The sequence below is a fragment of the Tursiops truncatus genome, chromosome 9 (assembly GCF_011762595.2).
Source record: "Tursiops truncatus isolate mTurTru1 chromosome 9, mTurTru1.mat.Y, whole genome shotgun sequence".
Classification (NCBI taxonomy): Eukaryota; Metazoa; Chordata; class Mammalia; order Artiodactyla; family Delphinidae; genus Tursiops; species Tursiops truncatus.
The window spans coordinates 96879222-96898271 of record NC_047042.1 but is presented as its reverse complement, the minus strand read 5'-3'; the positions used below and the strand labels follow the sequence as shown (position 1 = coordinate 96898271).

The window sequence follows — 19050 nt, the reverse complement described above, 5'->3', positions numbered from 1 at the left end:
AGAAGAAAAGGTCTTGCCCTCTTGGAGCTTATATTCTTATGTGCAGAGACAGACAGTAGACAAATAATGAATAGGTTAATAGGTACAATTTCAGATGGTGATAAATGTTATAACAGAAATAAAACAGATGTTGTGATAGAGAGATTCATGGGATAAGACTAATTGACAAGGGAGAACTCTCTGAGGAGGTGACAGTGAATCTGAAACCTAAAGGATAAGAGGAGGCCAGTCATGTGATAATTTGATGCAAACGCCCTGAAGGGAGACACGCTTGGTGTACTGAAGTACCAGGCCCTAAGATGACTACAGTGGTTTGAGTATAGAGATTAAGGGGGAAGGATTGAGAAATGGGAGGAAAAAGATAGGCAACAGTGTAATAAGTTAAGGGCCTTGTAAGCTGTAATTAGAAGATTAAATGTTAAGTGTGACAGAAAACCTATGTTTTATGCAGAAAGTGGCATGATGCTATTTTAAAGATAGACGCTAGCTACTGTACAGTGAATGGATTTAGGCAGGCAAGAGTGAAAGGAGGGAGACCTATTACGAAGCTCTTACAGTGGTTAGGACCAGACGACAGAGGCTTGGACAGAGGTTAACAATGAGAAAAGTGGTCAGACTTGTCATCTATTTCAGAAGTACTGTTGACAGGTCTTTTTTTATATAAAAAGCTATTTATTTATTTTTAGCTGCACTGGGTCTTTGTTGCTGCGTGCAGGCTTTCTCTCGTTGTGGCGAGCGGGGGCTACTCTTCACTGTGGTGTGCGGGCTTCTCACTGCAGTGGCTTCTCTTGTTGCAGAGCTCAGGCTCTAGGCACATGGGCTTCAGTAGTTGTGGCTTGTGGGCTCTAGAGCACAACCTCAGTAGTTGTGGCACACGGGCTTAGCTGCTCCGCGGCATGTGGGATCTTCCCGGACCAGGGATCAAACCCGTGTCCCCTGCATTGGCAGGTGGATTCTTAACCACTGCGCCACCAGGGAAGTCCCCTGTTGACAGGTCTTACTCATTAATTGGTTATCAAAAGTTAGAGAAAGAGAAAAATGTGTGACTTAAGCAACTGAGTGGAAATCAAAGCAATTTAACTAAGTAATGGGAGACTGGGGAAGCGAGTTGTTGTTTAGTATGTCCATTAGGCATCTAAGTAGAGAAGTCGGGAGGTGGTTGTATATTTGTGTCTGGAGCCCAAGGAAGAGTTAAGGTTTGGACATAAAAATCTGATGTCATGAGCATAAATCATGAGACTGAATACAGTTACGAAGAGAGAGCTTTGAGATAGAGAAGAGAGTTTAGGTTGAGTCTTAGAATGCTCTGAACTTGAGAAGTTGGAAAGAGGATGAGGGCCCAGGAAAAGAGACTGGGAAAGAGTACCAGTAAAATAGGAAAGAAACCAGAAGAATGTGATGTTAACGAAGAGACTAACTCAAGAAAGAGGGACTAGTTGAATCTTTTAAGTGCTTCTGAGATATTAAGTAAAACAAGGACAGGAAGTGGACATTAGATTTGGGAATATGGAGGTCGATGATAATTGGAGTGGGGTGAGCAGAATATAGCAGGTAAGGAGTGAGAATACCGAATCCTTGAGTGGTTCAGCTATACAGGAGAAGAATTTTGAGTAATGGTGTATGTTGAAAATCTGAAGAAAAGTATGAATCCTGTCCTAAGAAAAATTCTTATTAGTATATATCCAAAATTTTTATGTAATGTCAGGGGTTTAGCTCTTCTTTCAGGTTAAGAACCTGGTTTATACAACCCTTCATCTTCTACTTGCATCACTGACTTTATTGGGCAATGAGAATACTATCAATTCATTTATCCTTTTCAGATTCATTACTTTTCTTACTTTCCATTTTTTACATTTAATGGCTTATAAGTTATATTTTCTGTTCCTTAATTTGTTTTTTTAACAAATATGTCAGTTATTTATTATTAAATATTTATTATTGTTTAAATCACTGTTTTGTTTCTGTCTGAAGTAGAAAGCTATAGTTGTGAAACGATTATACAATTTTGGGAAAATAAGTTATCATTACTAATATTACAATTCATTTCTTAAATCTAAATTAACTAAGTTATATTTAGTCTTTTATCTTTGTTCCACGTATGTCTCAGATAAACTGCAATATCATACAATTTTTCCCTAAAGGCACAAAATCAACCCTATTTATAGGAAATCGACATTGTCTAAATGGCAAGGACATTCAAATCAATTCCTCTTTTTCTGGGGAATACCTATGTGAAACATTGTAGAAAATATAAAAATAAATATGGTGATTCCTGGTCTCAAAAAGTTTGCCTTATTGTACCATCTAATGAGGTTTAAATATCTTTACATACATTTTTATAATTGCTATGAAACGTTTCCCAATATTTTATAAACTGGAGTGAGATGGCTGAGGAAAAAGAAATGAAAGATAAATGAGGAAGGCAAAATGTAGCTGAGAAGATTTGGGGATCCAGCTAGGGATCTTTGACAAGAGGTGATCCCAAAGGTGGGCACTCCCTTGTTGTGCACAGCCTTACTGTAATATGCTGTTAAAACTGTTGATCCCCCATCTTCCCGGCTAGCATAACCCCACTCGTGAATATTAGAATGATTACAGAGTACCTTATCTCATCCATGTCCCAAAGGCACATTGTTCCTGTCCTCCTACACATTAGGGAGAAAATAGAGCTACATGACACTATCAGTCAATGACTGTTTTTCTATTCTGTCCCATCGGTATTATAGAAGTGATGTAAAAAGAATATTTTAGAGAAAGAATACTAGGAACAGCATAAATGAAGATAATAATAGCAATTTAGCCCAGGTTAATTCTTGAATCCATTTTCTCATTTTTCTAAATTTTGATAATAAAACAAATTCAAAGCTTAAAATTAACAATTGTCAGAATTTAAGATTAGCTTTCTTTAAAACAGTACATATAACAAAATTCCCTCTTTTCTTCTAAATATTTTTCAAAGTCTTGGTTTTATCATAACCATAGAGAGCTGTGAACGTAAGTGGCTTTGATTAAAACAGAGCTTTTTTATACCTGTGTGTGCTGGATAACTCCAGTGAGAAAACTGTGTTTAATTTAGAGAAGTTATCCAGACATTCACGGGTTCAGAAATTTTTGAGTTCAGAGGATAATCACGAGCAGAGTCCTGGCATGGAACAGATATCTTAAAATATTATGTTCAGGTATATTTTATGATTTGAATATAAATCATTATTTTTAAATTGCATCATAAAAGGCATAATAAAACCACAGTTTCTCATTTCAGATAATTCTGCATTACTCCCCTTTAACAGAACTTTGTTTTTATACTTGCCACTGAATAATTTTCACCCTTTACTCAAAGGTAGGGTCTGGTTATTGTACCTAGGTCACAAACATAGGCAAAGATTCAGTCCCTACCTTTTACAAGTAGTTGTTTTTTTGCCAACCTCTCTACTACTTGTTCTACTATGTGACTCCTAGTGTGAGAGGCAGCTTCTGTGTGTTTCAGCTCAGTATCATTTCCTCCAACTGGACTACTCAAGAGCATTGAACCATGAAGGGCATGTCTCCAGATATTTATAAACTACTCTCTCCTGCAATCTTCAAGTCAACAATCCTTTTTGAGTGTCAACTGCCTTTTGGTAGGTTTTCTCAGCCTTTGTGGCAAAATGGGAGAGGAAAAATGCTACAGGTAAGCACATTGAAATCACACTTGTATAAAAAATGTTTCATATATATTTAGGTTACAAATTTATTCCATCCATCCTTTCTTGTGGATTTTAATCTGGATAAGATAAGCATCGGATAAGATTAAAAATTAAAAATATTTTAAAAATTAATATATTATTAGAGCATAAATTTTTTAAACCGCTGATTTATTTTTTAGTGTGGTTTCATGGATTTGTATTAGGTACACAAGTTGTGTGTGTGTGTTTGTATATATGTGTGCACTTATGTGTGAAATTCACTACAGGACACATAAGACAGGAGGGCAGTGTGATACACTAAAGGAGAGCCAGATTAGAATTGGGATAGCATGGACACTAATATTACAATTACCTCTCTGGCCCAGAAATCTTTATCAGTAAAATGAATGATTCATACCAGTTGATTACAAGATTCCTCTCAGCTCTAGACACTTAAAATAAGACTACAATACATTCATGTACTGCTAAGGGGAAGAGAAAAACCAATGACAATGTATCAATTAAAACTGTTAATGTAGAGCATATTAATAACGCAAATACTGATATAACTGAAGTTGTATATTTTGGTCTCTAAGTCTGTACTTGTCCTGCTGGCTGACTCTAAGCATTAAACACAATGGTCATGAACCACTCAAAGTACATGGAAGAGACTTTGCCTGAGATGAAAAGAGAAGAATCCACGCTGAAAAGACAGACAGTCATTTGAATTTTGTACTATAGTGGACAGAAGATGGGGGCCACAGATAGCTTCATGGAAACATGAGAGTAAACTGATGGCAGACCAACTTGGAGGGTGGATCCAGCACTGTAGAAGGAATTAAGATCTTTCACTGTTTCAATTCTGAAAGAGAATTCTTTGCCATTTCTGTGATTTAACGTAAGAGGTAGAGTCCCAGAAAATACTGGCAAATTGAAAATAGAAGTAAGGCTTTTGGCAAGAGCATCTGTCCTTTACTGCAGAAATTCTCTGGAATACTAATAAAGGATTAGAAAGATGTCACACAGCAGAATCCCACACAGGGTGTTACCTGAGGGAATCTGTGGTAGATTAGATGCCTTACAGTGCTAAAATTCTATATAAACATCTATCATTTTCTTATTAACAGGGCATATCCTATATAGAGATAACATTAGAAATATCTATACATGGATTTTTTTCTGTACCATATAGCACAATCCTGTTTTTTAGTAGTTATTTATTGAACATTGTTTAGCATTGGTTGCTAGATGGGCAACCCTCTAGTTAAAATCAATTACTGACTTTAGAAGCAATCTGGAGTGTTGGTAATGGTCTGTCTCTTGATCTAAGTTAAGATTACATAGATGTGTCCAATTTTTCAAAAACTTCATTAAGCTGTACATTCATGAAATGTGCATTTTCTATATGAATAATATATTTCAATCAAAATAAAGCAAGATAAGAGTCTATGTGATGTATAACCTAATTGAAATAAGTAAAATTGTAGACAATATTGAGGCCACTATTATCTTTAAAGAGTCCTGAGATAAATGTATACAGAAGCCATCAAAAAATTATGAAGTACGCGCACAGCTGTCGAATATTAAAACAATAGTAATTTAGAAAATCTGATAGCTATTAATGTCATTAATTTAACATGAATTGTGATGTAAAAGAAAAATAAAGATTATTGGGGGACTGCAACCAGGTAAAGACTTCATAAAAATTCTGAGGTGGACTTCAGGGCACTTTCAAGGGCTTTTAACTGTGATGTCATTTTTCACATTATGTCTAATTTCATTTCTAAACTTAAGGGCTTTACTGTCTTTGATTAACTTATCAACCATGATTATGGCCCTTTCATGTCTCACAGATACAGGGAATGCAAACTGCTTTCACTCATAAGAGAGGAAAAAAAGCCCTCTGATATAAAAATATTCACTTTCTTTATGTTTGCTTTCTCTCTAAATTTTATAGTGTCTACCACTTTCCCTTTTAAATTTTCACTTTTAGGCTTTGTTTGTTTCCATTTTTCTTGAGTTCACTATCTCTGTATCTTAGACTTAAAGGTAAAATAAAATGGTTCAAATATTCTAACGCTCAGATCTCATGAGCTCAGATCTCATGAGCTCACCATTGTCACAGTTCACTTTGTTTGAGAACTGTCACAATCTTGTTTCTGCTCTCAAATACCTGAGAGAGAAAAATTTCATCAGAAACTATGGCTCACAATAGCAGTGATTCTCCATGAGAGGCCAAGCCTTCGCGGTTTAAATCTGAAAAAGCATACATGACTTGAGAAAAAAAAAATCATGTGGCTGGTAATTAATTTATATAGATTATACTGTTTATACATAGAGTATACACAGAACATACTATATTCATATTACATACCATAAACACAAAGCACACTTCTAAGACTAATAGTTAAAGCCAGTGTACCCTTTGTAGGTAGCTCAGTCCTTAGTAATTGTACTAAGTATTCACACCTGCTAACAAACCCCCAAGGCAAAGCCACCATCTCTGAAAAACGAGGAGGAATAAGAAGACAGACTTCAGGGAGAAGGTGGAATCTGATAAGTAGCTCTTGGTCTGAAGTCGACTTTAGCCTCTAACCTCTCTCCTTTTGGAAGAAGGGGTTCTTTCCCTCCTTCAACAGAGATTTCACAGGAGGATATCTCTGCCCCCAGGTTTAGAGGGTGGTGAGCTCCCATAGCCAGTAGCCTACCTGCCCATGATCGTATCAATCAGAGTCAAGAGAGGGGACTCTCGGTCAATTCACTGAGAACCAATTCTCTAAAAGTGATCAAAAATAATTATCCAAAGAATCAAATCATGAACAACTAATTCACTAAATTCATCAAACTTACAAATTTATCAGGGAACTGTGTTAAGGAATATTCTTCTAGAATATATTCTGTGAATATGAATATATTCTTTCATGAATATATTCATGAATATATTTGTCTTAAGTAGGTTCAATAAATGTGAATATATTAGTAGAATTTTAAGGGTTATTCAATTTATCAGAGGCTTAGGGTCACAGGTTCAGTGTTTTAATGAATATATTCATTAAGAATATATTCATGAGGAATATACTTATGAACTAAATCATGCCATGAATATAGTGAAAGAGGATATAGTCAGTGAATTCTTTCATTCACTCACTCAATATTATGGTATAGGTAATGCCCTAGACATTAGGCTTATATCAAAATCAAAGCTCCTGACCTCACAGAGCATTGATTATTAATACATCTATTGCCTTTAAAGAAGATTAGTCTCTAAAATAAGTTTTTCACAAATACATTTTGTAAATTTTGTGAATTCACCTGCTTCCAAAGGAGATAATCATTAAGTGATGTTGGGGACTCCTACATCACATGCTTATGATTTATTATAAAAATTTTGCACCAGAAGTTCATAATATTGGTTTTTATCAGCCTTTATTTATTATGAACTTTGAAGAAAGTTACATGTGAACATTATAAAACAAATAACTAGTCATTCTGTGGATAACCAGAGCTACTCCCCACTTTGAAAATGAACAAATGAGTAACTCAAGACTCAAAGAGTGAGAGTCCTGCCAATATCAAGCAATAAGTTGCAAAGTTGGAAATAAGACCCAGGGTTGTGGATTTCAAGACAAAGATTTTTTTCCACTTTCCAGAGCTGCACTTATTATCAGTATTACAACTTTGCATTTTCCAAAATCTGAGTGTTGGTAGCTGGGCTTAACACTGGTTATTAACTCAAATTTCTAAAGTAACAGCAGACACATTGCTATATTTAAAACAGATAGCCAACAAGGACCTACTGTATAGCACAGGGACCTCTGCTCAACATGCTGTAATAACCTAAATGGGAAAAGAATTTGAAGAATAGATACATGTATAAGGACAACTGAATCACTTTGCCGACACCTATACAACATTGTTTTAAAAAAAAAGATATCTTACTTTTCGTTTCATTAGACTTGTATTTTCCAGCAGCATTTTTTAAGCAAATTATGGTACACATATAATACACCTGAGCAACTTCTATGTTAAAGCGTGAAAATAAGGTTAATGTGAGTATAACAGTTATGGTTACTAACTCTTGTTTTTAAGCAATGAATAGCTTCATTCAGTAACACATTAGTCTTTTTTGTGTTAGCTTCCTAAGAAAGAGAACAATGAAGCTGCTTGTGTTAAGCTCTGTGTGGCTTTTAAAAGAGAAAATGTTCTTTCCCAAAGGGCACTACAAAAAAAAAAAAGAACTAAGCCGAACATTGTTATTCTGTGAGAAAGACATCAAAACAAAATGAAACTCTTGGCATTTTAGTGGCCCCGTTTGCATTTTACTGAGCATGACTTCCACCGTGGTCGCTGGAAGAGATGCCTGAATATGAGGCAGATCTGCTGGCGGCTGTCTTACCTCTGTTTTTGTCTCTGAACTGAGCAAAGGCACAAAAGGGCTTCTGTTATTGTTTTCCTGTGCCCAAGTCAGTTGTGTATTTCTTACCAACGAGTTCTCAAAAAGAACTCGAACAAACAGGAATTGGACACTGGGCCCTCTTTTCACTATTGATTTTGTCTGTTTATAAACAGAGGTTTTTCAACGTTGCCCATGTCTCGGCTCAAACAAAAACGTATGGTTACAGGGGGCATAGTTTACAATCAGCTCTGTTCAATGGGAAAACAATCAAACGCTATTTACATCGTTTAAAAAAAGGGAATGGAGGGCTTCCCTGGTGGCGCAGTGATTGAGAGTCCGCCTGCCGATGCAGGGGAAGCGGGTTCGTGCCTCGGTCCGGGAGGATCCCACGTGCCGCGGAGCGGCTGGGCCCGTGAGCCATGGCCGCTGAGCCTGCGCGTCCGGAGCCTGTGCTCCACAGCGGGAGAGGCCACAACAGTGAGAGGCCCGCGGGCCGCAAAAAAAAAAAAAAAAAAAAAAAAAGCGGGGGGGGGGGGGAATGATCACTTTGTTTCTGTGTGGCGTTGAATTAGTTCATCGTGCTACATAGGCAGATATTAAGAACAAATCCTATCCCTTTACTCAGGCGGTGCCTGCACCTGTGAGGACAGACCTCTTTCCAACACCTTGTAAATGTTAACATATTCCACTCTGACTAATAAAGCTTAGTAATAACGTCACCAATGTAAGGACGGCGTCATCAATGATTTCATTCTTAGAGCATTTAAACTGGCGAATTCCCAGGATGGTCTGGTGATGCGGGGAACCCATGGAGAGCTTGTCACCGGCGAAGCCCGTTAACAATTCTCGGGAAATAAAAATAGAATCTGGGTAATAAGATAAAGCCTAACCTTTTTTTCTCTTTTCCTTTGCGCCTGGTCTCGTTTCATTCGCTCACAGGGGCCGCGAGCAGAGGCCTCACACCCCGGCACTTCAGAACGCAGTTCCTGGTGAAAAATGGCTGCTGCCCTCACCTCAGTTCTGCGGGCCGTGCGCAGAAGCTCTCAAGATGGCCGCCACAGAGACGCCACCCCCAGCCCTGGGAGCTGGGTCAGCGAGCAGCCTGCCCCGCCTACCCCGGAAAACTCGGCCCCTTCCCCTGCGGACAAGATTAAAGCAGCCCCGCCCACAGCCTGGCGGGTGGGGGAGAGCATGTGCTCTTAGAGCACAGCTACCAAACTCGGGCTCGTTTTATTGGTGCGGCACCATGGGGCAGGAGGATCCTTGTTGACTTTGGAAGGTCATTAACAAGCTGACCAGGATTATAAATGAGTAGTGTGTGGTATGAGGGTGGATCTTCTTGGGACTGGTCCACATAGCAACACTAGGAGCCCAATTAGCATGAGTTTTCTTTTTAATTAGGCACTGTATAATCAAAACTATAATTTAGCCCCTATTATGTTATGACAATGAGGTATTAAGAAGGTAGAATAAGTCTCTCCCTCAGGGAAGTTAGATGCTAGATGAAAATGTGTTCTATATGATTATTATAACCTATTGGCATAAATGTAAAGAATAGTGACAATGAAACTTTCAGGATCTGGTGCCTAATTTTATCAAATATTTACTGATGTCTACTATGAGAAAGGCATTCATTTTCATCAAGATTTATCTTCTCTGGTTTGAGTCAATGTTTTAGGAATGAATGACAGTCTCACCTTCAGCTGTTCAAGAAGTTAAATCGTGATCTTCTTTTTCCTTTGAAAAGATAATTTTTAATTGAATCATATTTTTAAATATTCATCCTGTACAGAACTTTTTAATGCATTAACTGAAATTCAAGTATATCTATCACTAATAAATTTATGTACATTATAACATGTTGAAATGTAGATAAGTATTACTAACATATTTGGCATAATATTATAAAGGTTCAGAGTGATTAAATTTGGAGTTAGTTAATCATCTTCATTATAATTCTTATTTCAAGTATATATTTTTGGATGTGTCTAGCAAGCTATGTATAATGATCTATATTCAAGATAGAAGCTAATTTATATTTATTGACTCTTACAGTAAAAAACTGTAAGCTCCATTCTGTTAGAAGGGCAAGGTTATAAAATCCTATAGATGCAAAATTATAAATTTCACTTATTCATAATTTTAGAATCATTTTTAAGGTAATTGTGCAAGTTTTATTACTTAACACCTTATGAAAAGATTGAAATACTTTTAAAGGATTAATTATAAAACAAAATTTTATTGCTATATTATGGAGAAAATCATCATGCTTTTATTAATTTTCAGTAGGAATGTTTCATTTTCCTTTATAAAAATGAAAATTTCATTCAATATAAAATTGTATAAAATATTGTTTTTCATTTCAGTCATTGAATCACTTGATTTTATACCTACCGAGGTCATGGTTGAGAGAAATGGTAACTTTTTTCTCCTACATTTGTAAGGAGGTGAATGATTAAGGAGGAAATAAGAATGATGCTGCCTCCAAGAAAACATGAATGATTTTATTCATTCAACAGATATATGATTTTTCTGTAGTTACAAATTCTGTTGAATGTAGGGGATAGGGACTACTTGGAACATTATCCTCGACTTTAGAGATACTTACTGACTTTTGGAGGGTACATGTGTGTAAATTATGTAAATATTGCTTAGTGCTAAAATAAAGAACAATTAACTTTGGAATGGATGGCCTACTTTCTCTTTTTTTTTCTTTGTTTAATGTTCAATTTATTAAACTCATGAATCTAATACCCCAAACTGAAAATGAATTTTTTCTTGGGGCCTTTAAATATTGATTACAGATTTATTAAGCGTGTCATTTTAAAAAGTTTAAACTAACTGTAATTATATATTTAGAACAGCTGATCCTTTTAAACACTTTGAAACCATAATTCACAAACATATAAAACAAAGGCTACAGAACTTATTGTTATAGTTTCACTTAACTTTACTCTAAAGCATCAATATCATAGGTTTAATGTCTTTCTTATTTCTCTTCTTGTTTTTCTATATTTGTTTTTAGATACTCTCAGAGTTTCAGCATTATTAATTTTATTCCTTTCCTTGGGTCATAAAATTCTTAGCAGATCCTGAAGAAAAGATTACCTTATCAGAACTGCCTAGATTGCAGAACTTTGGTTTATTGACTGACTAATTCTTGATCATACTTGTTTCTCTCAAGGTGATTCTAACCCAAACCACCTTTCTATATTAAGCTTTTCTATAAAAGCTTAACTATAAAATTAACTATAATTTTCTGTAGTTAAATTACACCTGTTAATGCCAGTGCGACTATTTCAGGCCTTATCTTATGCGTAGGGTTTTAATTTTGCAACCTAGTATTTATCTCTGACTTTTTAAAAAAAAATATCACTTGGCCATTGTTATATATAACCTATTATCTTGTCATAATCAAGTATTGATTTTTGTGTCTTAGCTTTATAGAGTTACACTTCCCTTATTAGCATTGAGATTTAATCTCTTAGGGATTGAGAGATTAAGTCTGTGTAGTTAAGTGTTCCTCTGTAGGTCATCTGGCAAACGCTGTGGAACCCCCTTTCAGGTTGGTTATTGTGGGTGCCCACCCAAACTGAATAGTCCTTCCTGTTCTTGGCATCTACATTTTCTGGGGCTATTTGACTTACAGTGTCCAGTGTTTATTCTTAACAGATAAAGCAGACATATGACTGGGCTTTATAAACATACAAGATTCATAGAAGAAATATCAAACCCTCTTAAATATTAAAATCAATAAAAAATAAACATGATCTATTATAGTCACTACTTTCTATTACAGTAATCTTTCAGGCAGGCTTCATAATAACTTTTCTATTTTGAGTCATTTTGAATTCATGGTCTTTCACTAAACTCGTCTTGCAAACCATGATGATGATTATGATGGTGATGGTGGTGGTGATGATGATGGTGATGGTGCTTTTGATGCTCAATTTGTAACTTCATCCTAAGAGATGCATCTTTTTTTAAATAGGCAAGAGTAAACTATAGTGTTTAAGGATGCACATTTGGGTGATAAAACCAAAAAAACAAAAAACAAGAAAGTCATTATTATAAAAGTGAGGATATGAAGAAGGGGAAGGGGGTGTGATCAGAATGAAGCTCGTGGAAGGAGCTTATGGAATAGGTGGCAAAGTTCTATTTTTTGACCTGGGTAAATATTTGATTTGTGTGTGTGTTATATCTGCTCTATTTGTATAATAGTAATTTTATTTAAAAATCTGTCACCGTATGGTCCCTGGGGAGCCCTTTATGTTGACTCCTTTATCCTTTATACACTGCCCCTAAAAAATATGGAACGCTTCACGAATTTGCGTGTCATCCTTGCGCAGGGGCCATGCTAATCTTCTCTGTGTCGTTCCAACTTTAGTATATGTGCTGCCGAAGCGAGCACTGGCTTACTTTCTTTTGAGGGCATTAGGGAGAAGTTTCATGAAAACTTCATGGAAGAGTTTCTATTATTGGAAATGGATGGTAAGGCTACTTGAAATGAAGGGATTGTTAAGAATAAAGGAATGGAAGTTTAGCAGGTTATTTTGTTTGCATGATTTCTGCCCCTTCCTGAGCTCCGTGAACACATAAATGAATATATATATATATATTCATGAATCCCCAGAGCTAAAATGCTCACTGTATGTTTGCTGAATGGATAAATGGACTACGTGTCCTTCAGTAAGAGCCCTTTGCATGCAGGAGATATGACAAGAGGTACTGGTTGAAGACAACTCATGAAGGACTCTGAATTTCAAGTTAAGAAGTTTGAACTTCATTCAGAAGTTTATGAAGTGAAGAAGTGGCACAATTAGAGATTTCTTGAGAAGGTAAATCTAGCAGCTCTGGACTGTAAGTAAAACAGAGACTTGTTACAACATCCCCACAATAAAGATGTTTATCATGTGCATGTGCAAAATTTTAAGATAAATTTATATTAATTATACTTAGAAACATGAATTATCTCCACTCAAAACCAAAAATCAGAGGGAGACAACTCAGAAGTTCAAATAGGATTAAGCTAGAACTGTTTTATTCCCATTTCGATACTCCATTCCATGATTTATTTCTGAAAAATTAAACTCATCCAGTCTTATCCTTGCCTCAGTAATGTTATGGCCCTTCTGTTTTTTGTCCCCATCTAGCTTTTGCTGCTTTTCTGAATTGCTCTAACATTCGCCAAGGCTTATTATTGTATCTCTCTGAACTCTCCTGCTATGACTATATAAATTGCAATCTGATTTTGAGACAGTCTTAAGTGTTCCTATTTATATTTCAGCTACTCATGCATAAACTTGATTACGAATTGTGTGTACATAGCCATAGTTAGTGAATCCTCAAAACATACTGCAAGCACATCGTATTTCACTCACAGGAACAACAGAATACTGGCTATCATTGGTGTTTTATGAAGATATATTATTGAACCACAAAAAAAATCACGAGATGAATGGTAACAGCACTTGCACTTCATCCCTGAAGGCACTGTGGCACTGTCAGTTAAACACTGGTGAGCACAACTTAGTTCTGATTTCTAACTGCATTGTTGTCACCACTGGCAACTCTACCTATTATAGGATAAGTGGGTTCTTCCCAGGAAGCCCACAGGGCTAAATTGCATTGCACATTCTGTTCTTATGTATAGCATCTGCGCTTCATTCATTTTTTTTTCTTTGTCAATTGAACTCAGCATTAGAAAGAGTATTTGCTTATAAACCAAATGCATATATAAAAGTATATCAATGCAAAGAAAACCCCAACATAGTCATTAATATTGCAAATCTGTTCTCAAAACACTAGAATAGCTTATGAACTCCCAAACACACTTATATTTTAGTGAAATGTTATGTCGTTACAGTAGAAAACAGTGCTTCAATCTAATGAGTATACAGAGAAAAATTGTATCTATATTAAGACCATTTTTCTCTAATGTGAGTTCCAATATTGGCAGCAAATTTGTGTTTTCATTTGTTTGTGTTTGGAGGCTATGGTCTCTGGAACATAGCTGTGACAGTGGTTGCTTCTCTTAAATCAATTTACTCTATGCCAGGGATAAAGAAGAGTTATTTAATTCAACTTACAAACATTTTATTGGTCTTAATTGGGCTTAGAAATGTGTACTTGGGTTACAGTTCTGTTTAAAAGATGTTGCTCCTCGGGCTTCCCTGGTGGGGCAGTGGTTGAGAGTCCGCCTGCCGATGCAGGGGACACGGGTTCATGCCCCGGTCCGGGAAGATCCCACGTGCCGCGGAGCGGCTGGGCCCATGAGCCATGGCCACTGAGCCTGCGCGTCCGGAGCCTGTGCTCCGCAACGGGTGGGGCCACAACAGTGAGAGGCCCGTGTACCGCAAAAAAAAAAAAAAAAAAAAAGTGTATATATATATATATATATATATATATATATATATATAGTCACCCAATTCATAGATCATACAGAACAAAATGAATAAAAACACCCTCTTGTGGTGTCTGCCCTTCTCATCTATGGGACAGGAGGAGCCAGAAAAGAATTTCTGTTAAAGAAGAAGGCGTCTAACAGACCTGTAAATACAAGCTTGCATTTACATGATTTTGAGCACCAGGATAACTGAGCTTTCTGGGCTACATAAAGGAATCGTTATTTTTCTCAGACTCTGGAGAGACTGGTCCTGTTGTTATGAAAAACCCTTGAAATAAGGGTCACTTAAGAGTTTACTCTGAAAAACAGTGATATGATGGAAATGCTAAGTTAAGACAAGGAGATGCCTAAACCCAAACCCAAAACGTTCTATTACTTGGAAATGAGTGTCTTTGGGGGAAAAAAATGCATAGAGAGGCTTGCGTTTGTCACTGTGTCTGTCTAATACTACCCCCTTCCAAAACAGACTTCACCCCGCGTTCGCGCTGAGGGGCGGCCATAGACGGCCATGTTTATACCTCATGAGCTTGCATCGCGGCAGATAGACCAAAAGGCCGCCACTTCTGCCTCTGGCAAATAGGGCCACCACGATGTAGAGCCTGAAGAAGGCACCGGTCACATTTTTTTCTACTTAAATGATCTCCCTGGAGTTAGGCATTCCTCAGCCCAGGCTGCCCATTGACAGTACCCTGCTGAAAATAGATTACCAAAAATGACTTTGCACATAAAACTTCCCCATGTCAAAGATTCCTGGAATCTAACCAGATTCAGAGAGACCGCTTACCCGAGGCATCCCAGCTGAAAGAAGCAGACGTAAAACCTATACTACATACATTTGAGCCTTTTACAGGAGTAGCCTGTGAATCACAAGTGCTGCGATCACCAGGTCATTTGTGTGAAATGCAAACTCTCAGCCTGTACCCTGAGAGGTTCCAATTCCCAAGGTCTACGGTGAGGCCTGTGGGTCATGATGAACAGCCAGGGCTGAGATCCATTGCTGGAGCAGGGCCATCTCATAGAAACATAGAGCAAGCCACAAGACAAGGCACATTTGCAAGTTTAGATTTTCTGGTAGCCACACTTAATAAAAGGATAAACTGGTGCTTAATTTTAACAATATATTTAATTTAACACAATATATCCAAAACACTCTTTTAACATGCAATGAATATGAAAAAGTTACTAGTGAGATATACTGCACTTTTTTTTTTGCATAGGAAGTCTTTGAGTTTTTCAAGCGCTCCATAGACCCATGTGGCCAGCACTAACCTACTGGATAGCGCAGACAGAGAAGGAAGTTGGGATTTTCTGCTTTCATTAAAGCTATTGTGAGTCCTAAACCAGCCCCAGGCTTGAGTTACCAGAGGCTACATTGGTCTTTGTTATTCTTCCCTCTTAACCCTGAAACTCCATATCCCTCATCCCTACCACTTTTACCTACTAAATTCCTATCTGTCGTTAAATTTCAGCTCAAATAGAACTTCCTCTTGCTTGGTTGCCCTAGCCTCTCTCATCCCCCAACCCTGACACCACGAAAAGCAAAATAAACATAGCAAACAAGAATGCTATTATCTATTACAGTTGTCAACTGAAAAAACTGCACAATGTGAGAGCTGTGAGTTAAGTTTATGGGGGGCAAAATGAGGACTGTAGCCTGGGATGCAGCATCTCGGAAAGCTCTGAGAAACCACTCTGGAGAGATGACGAAACTGCAACAGAGAGCAGTTGTGTCTTGCTCAAGCTCAAATAACTGGTGGTGGAACTGGAGGTATTTGAACCTCTTAGCGCTGTATTAACAGCAGAGACTCTGAAGTCAAATAGCACTGACAGTTACTCATGTGTGTGACCTTGGGCAAAAAGCTTAATCTCATGGTGACTGTTAGTAAAATGAATTTTTTCTCCCTCCTAGGAAATAAAATATTATGCTGTTTTCTAAAATTAAATAAATCAAGATGCTCAAAACATTAAAAAAAATGTAAACAAAACCCTGGGTACCTAGTTTCCTGTTTCCTTGTTATATACTCTCAGAACACTGTGTATCTTTCATAACACTGTCACGGTTGGCTATACATTTATTCCTGTGGTTGATAATTATTGACTGGCTCCTTCTCCCTGAGGGATGGTACTGTATCTGTATATTGCAGAGGATGTATATTCAAAATAATTATGTCGACTAGGCAAATGAATTCCTAGTTCTTGAAATGAGCCTTGGAAGATTCATACACACACACACACACACACACACACACACAGGATATTTCTTTTCTAAACCTTAAGGGCCAGAGGGAAATTTAATGTGAGGCTAACTGAGCTCACTTACGGGACCACCATGAGACTGGACATTGCTAGGAGTTTTCTTCCACGGAGGGAAGCCAGGTAACATTCATTTCTGGTAAATTGCCTCACGAGATCTCAGAAAATAAGGGACCTGAGCCTTGAAGCGTCTAGTAATTTGTTGTGAGTTTTTTCTCATTCTAAATAAAGATTCTACCTTATACTTAATTTTGTTTTTGTAATCCGGTATTCCTTTTTTGTAAAGAGTTCCCCAAACTCCAAATTGTATGACGCTTCATGTTCCACAAAGCCTGGATCTACCCCTGCAGAGAACATAAAAGTTTTAATCCTTTGATCATTTTGTATATGAGGAAGAAATTCAGTCCTTTTCCAGAAATTTGGATTCTAATGCTTTGTATTGTAATGACTTTTCTTATCAAAGTGAAGGGTCAGCACCAAGGAGGCTACATACAGGTTAATGGTGCCAGATTTCAGGGGAGAGTGAAGGGCCTCTCACTGTTGTGGCCTCTCCCGCTGTGGTCGGAGCACAGGCTCCCGACACGCAGCCCCAGCGGCCACGGCCCATGGGGGTCAGCCGCTCCGTGGCACGCAGGATCCTCCCGGACTGGGGCACGAACCCGTATCCCCTGCATCGGCAGGCGGACTCTCAACCACTGCGCCACCAGGGAAGCCCCCACTGCTTCTTACACAGCCCTAAATACCATTCTGTGAAGACCAGAAAGACCACAGGGCTGACACCAGATTTTCCTTGGGCAAATTGTACTCTCTTTCATTAGGTTAACTTCCCTAGTTAGAACTGAAGATTGGGGGGCTAGGGAAATGAAGATTTGTATAATCGGAAACATATTCAGCAAATACAAAATTTAGGGGAGTACTATCAAAAATTAAGTGCAGCTTGCATGGTGTTCACTCATTCACACAATAACTGAATTCCTATGAAATACAAACAGTACGGTAAGTGCTGGGGGTATAATAGGAGGCGAATGGATCCCGTCCCTGCCCTCAGCAAGTCTAGAGTCAGAGAAAGTATCACTATTACAGGAGTTCAGAACAACAACGAAATGATAACCCTGGTTGGTGTGGTTAGGTAAGGCTTTATATAGAGGGTAAATCTTGAAATATATTTGCAAGGAGAGGAAAAATGTGTACAGTAAACATGAAAGGAAACAAGATCCTAGGGGAGGACATCACCATCAGAATTAAATTAATAAAATAATCTTACCATTTTCTCTATCATTCATTGTGTGTCATCCAATGATACCAAATAATAGGACATCATTAATAATGTTTCTATTACCTTTATTGTTATCTTTTAAATAAATGCCCATGCTTTTTTTTTAAACTTTATTTGTTGCAATTTTTGAAGTATTACAGGAATATGTAATGTTCCTAGACTTAATAAATATAATTTTTATAGCAGGAATAGGCTTAGCAATGTGAAAAGCATGCTGCCTGGACTACCGTAACACACACATTTATTCTAAATAAGCTTCATGTCTCCTCCTCTTGGCCTGATTACCAGGAACCTGGGATTGAGATGAGCAGGAAAGTCAGGAGGCCATAGAAAATCTGCTGTTGAAAGCGAAGCTTAAGTAGAGATGAGTTTGATGGGTAGCCTTGCATGCCCCTGTTAATCCTCACTCTTGTCACTTTAATTTCGAATCATCTCTTCTTTTTACCATTTAACCATCATGCTATCCTAGACTGCTAAATAGCTTTTGCTGGAGAAAATGAAATACTATTCTCTAATCTTTAGAGATGTAACACAGGAATACACAACAAACAAAACAGATAAGTTAGACACTTAAAGAACTAAAGTTAGAAACTGAATTTTGCTTATGATAAACGACTCAATAAAAGAGAGTATAAAAAACAACTGTTGTAACTACTCCCAGACCCCCAGTTCTGCCATAAAAATGATAATTAAATCCAACAATAGGCTCAAAATCCCATTTTATTCACTGTAATAATAGATAGGTTTTCAAATCATTTTTATGAAAGCACAAATTTCTCAGTGAATAGAACACTGCAGAATTGCTCTTAGGCTGCAGAAGTATCCTGGCAGGACTGTGTTCTTTGTAGTACTGGTCTCAGAGTACTCAGATACTTGGAGCTCATGCAGCATGGAGATGGTTACCTACCAAAGACCCCAGTGCTGTTTCACCTGCCCGGGTCGCTGAGGATGATACATCATGCAGGAAAATGACTAAATCAGGCCTCTACAACTTTTTTGCACAATTGAAAATATAAAAAAGGTGGCCTACTGGCCTCATAACTTGGTCAATTGA

At 37.4% G+C, this 19050-nt stretch overlaps 1 protein-coding gene and 1 non-coding gene across 2 annotated transcripts in view; both read right to left on the bottom strand.

Moving 5' to 3' along the window:
- The window catches only part of CNTNAP2 (contactin associated protein 2), a 982287-nt gene extending 973416 nt beyond the window's left edge, over positions 1–8871 (bottom strand). The window contains exons 1-2 of the mRNA XM_073809473.1: positions 8782–8871; positions 7989–8220 (exon numbers count right to left, since the gene is read on the bottom strand). Of these exons, the coding sequence (XP_073665574.1) occupies positions 7989–8220; positions 8782–8871 (322 nt within the window). The remainder of the gene's footprint in view (positions 1–7988; positions 8221–8781) is intronic.
- A 3494-nt stretch (positions 8872–12365) lies between these two features.
- Positions 12366–12472, bottom strand: LOC117313673 (U6 spliceosomal RNA). The gene has a single exon (XR_004528258.1). It is a non-coding gene; the product is annotated as a U6 spliceosomal RNA (small nuclear RNA).
- Between the last annotated feature and the right edge of the window lie 6578 nt (positions 12473–19050).